The 2475-nt window shown below is 49.5% G+C and overlaps 1 protein-coding gene across 1 annotated transcript in view; it reads right to left on the bottom strand.

The window, feature by feature from the left end:
* Nucleotides 1-870: 870 nt before the first annotated feature.
* PPTG_00407 (hypothetical protein) overlaps nucleotides 871-2475 on the bottom strand; it is a gene marked incomplete at its 5' end in the record, with an annotated part of 2203 nt that continues 598 nt past the window's right edge. Inside the window, one exon of the mRNA XM_008891812.1 lies at nucleotides 871-2466. Coding sequence (XP_008890060.1) covers nucleotides 956-2466 — 1511 coding nt within the window. The 3' untranslated portion in view covers nucleotides 871-955. The remainder of the gene's footprint in view (nucleotides 2467-2475) is intronic.

The following is a 2475-nucleotide window of genomic DNA, read 5'->3' on the forward strand; positions in this document are numbered from 1 at the left end:
AAGAATGAAGGATTTTTGATCAAGGAGAAGATGCCAGAGCTTCAGTTCTCCGTTCGTCTCCAGCGAACTAGAGATGAGAAATTCTATCTCTGTATTTCACGCTCGAAGATCTTTGAGAAAACGACTTCTACTCGAACGTGTGCTATTGATCCAGGAGTACGTAGTTTCATCACCATGTATGAACCCGACGGTCTAACATTGGGCGTAAATGATGCCAACGAGTATATATTTCGAAGATATCTCACCATCGATCGATTGATCTCAAGACGCACTAAGGAGACTAACAAGCGCAAACGCTACCGTATGCAAAAGCGTTTGACCGAGAGCTTCAATCGAGTGAAAGCTATGATTGCTGACATGCATCATAAAGTTTCCGGCTGGCTATCGACGAACTATAAACAAGTTCTTCTTCCTTCATTCCAGACGTCGGATATGACTTCCAAGCAAAAGCGCATCTCAAGTAAGACATCTCGAGCTATGCTCACATGGTCTCACTACAAGTTCAAGATGATGCTTGCGTATAAAATGGAGCGCAGTGGAGGAAGAATGGTAGAGTGTGAAGAGCATTACACTACGAAAACGTGTTCGTGCTGTGGGAGAATCAACTACAGCATCACGAGTCAGAAAGTATTCGAGTGCAACCATTGTGAACTTGTGATCGACCGCGACGTGAACGCAGCGCGAAATATTTTTCTCAAGAATGAAGAACTACTCACTTGGGTTCCGACCCAAGTGCCCGGAGATGCCTACTCCGAGGTCGTTAGGCATGCATGAGCTTGCTCTCGTGTATCGACCCGAAACAAGAAACAATATGTATCCAAGAATTCATGATGGTACTTTAGTATCTCATGATAACTTAGGTATATATTGAGGCGAAGTGTCGAGACAGCTCGTAGCATGTCCACAAGAATAATGATAGATGATTGGTCGGAAATGTAAGAGTTATATTGACCAATCAAATAAAGTATTGAAGTTGAAGTGGGTCGGCGGGATCATCGGAGTCAGGCTCGCAGCCTCCTGTGATCGCCCAGCACTCTGTCGCTGGGTTCATGCTCAGCACATTCACCACAGTGAACCATATTAAAGCAACCATGAGGATCACGACCATCCACATGCCCTTGCGCTTGCTCACGCCTCCTTGGCGACGTAGCGCTTGCGTGCTATCCCTCTGGTTCGGCAGTAGCGGCAAAAATATCAGCGACACCAATTTCATACCGTAGCAGAGCCAGATCGTGTAGGTCACATCGCGGCGCGTCTCGTACGTATCGGCCAGGATATCGTCCTTCCAGACGTGGAAGCGAGCGTTGATGATCTTGGCAGTCGTGCGGCCGAACGGGGCAGCAACGTGGTTTGTGGTCGTCAACAATCCGTATAACGCGCCTTCGGTTCCCTGTTCAATGAGCTCGACAACGATATAGTTGCTCACAATGAAGCGGACAGCATGTGGAACCTCTCCGATAACGGGGACACCGAGCCAGAACCACTGGCTGCGAATGATGTCCCATGTCACTAGCATCGTCATCATACAGTCCGTGACAACACCGAATATGACCGTAGCGGCGATAGCAACGTGCCAGTTCCAGCGTAGACCGCGCTGAGCCATGATAGCCAATGTTCCAGCGTACGTCAATGTCCCTACGATGGCCATAATGCTAGCGTTAAACGGTGTGGCGTGGACCCAGTACAGCTTGATGTTACTCGAAGACACGATGTTAAAGTTGTTGAAGACTCCCGAGAAGAACTTATATGCTGCCACTTGGTATACTGCTCGCTTCTGTAGCACCTTCCAGAATTGAGCCATGTATGCTTTGAATTTAGGTGGCTCTACTTCGTTCTCGTGCACAAGGAACCAGGCAGCAGGTCCGAGCGGTAAGCATAAGCAGCCCATGAAGAACATTAGCTGCGGAAATGTGAGCGAGAAGTCGAAGGAGCCGCCATATTCGACGCCATTAAACGCTACTGCAACGACGAGGGCTCCCAATGCGCTGAATCCCATACGAAGACTGTGGATCCACGACTGTAGATGTCCACGGCTGTCGGTTGGCTCACGCTGGGAGTACTCGATAGTTACGGCATCTGCGGGAACCTCGACTAGCAAATATCCGAAGGCGGCCATCATCATGGGGATCACGTATTTTCCTGCTGCGTCAGGCGCGTCAGGGTTAATACTCTTGCGTTGAGCTTCCGTCCATTCGTCAGGGCTGGAGAAATGCATGCTTGGGTCTCCGTAGTATGGTTCAGCCTCGGGGAAACCCGCCATCATGAATAACATGCAGCAGCACAGCAGCCATCCTATCAGCATGTATGGTCGTCGACGGAAGCCACCGATCGGGAAGCAATCGCTCAGAACTCCAAGAAACACCTTGTATGACCACGGTAGTTGCACCAACAACGTTGCGGACACAACGATGGTTCCTTCAGCGTTGAGATATCCTTGCAGGACAGGGTAGATCACGGCTGGTAGTACTCCGTTGA

Source organism: Phytophthora parasitica, assembly GCF_000247585.1.
Source record: "Phytophthora parasitica INRA-310 unplaced genomic scaffold supercont2.1, whole genome shotgun sequence".
Lineage (NCBI taxonomy): Eukaryota > Oomycota > Peronosporomycetes > Peronosporales > Peronosporaceae > Phytophthora > Phytophthora nicotianae.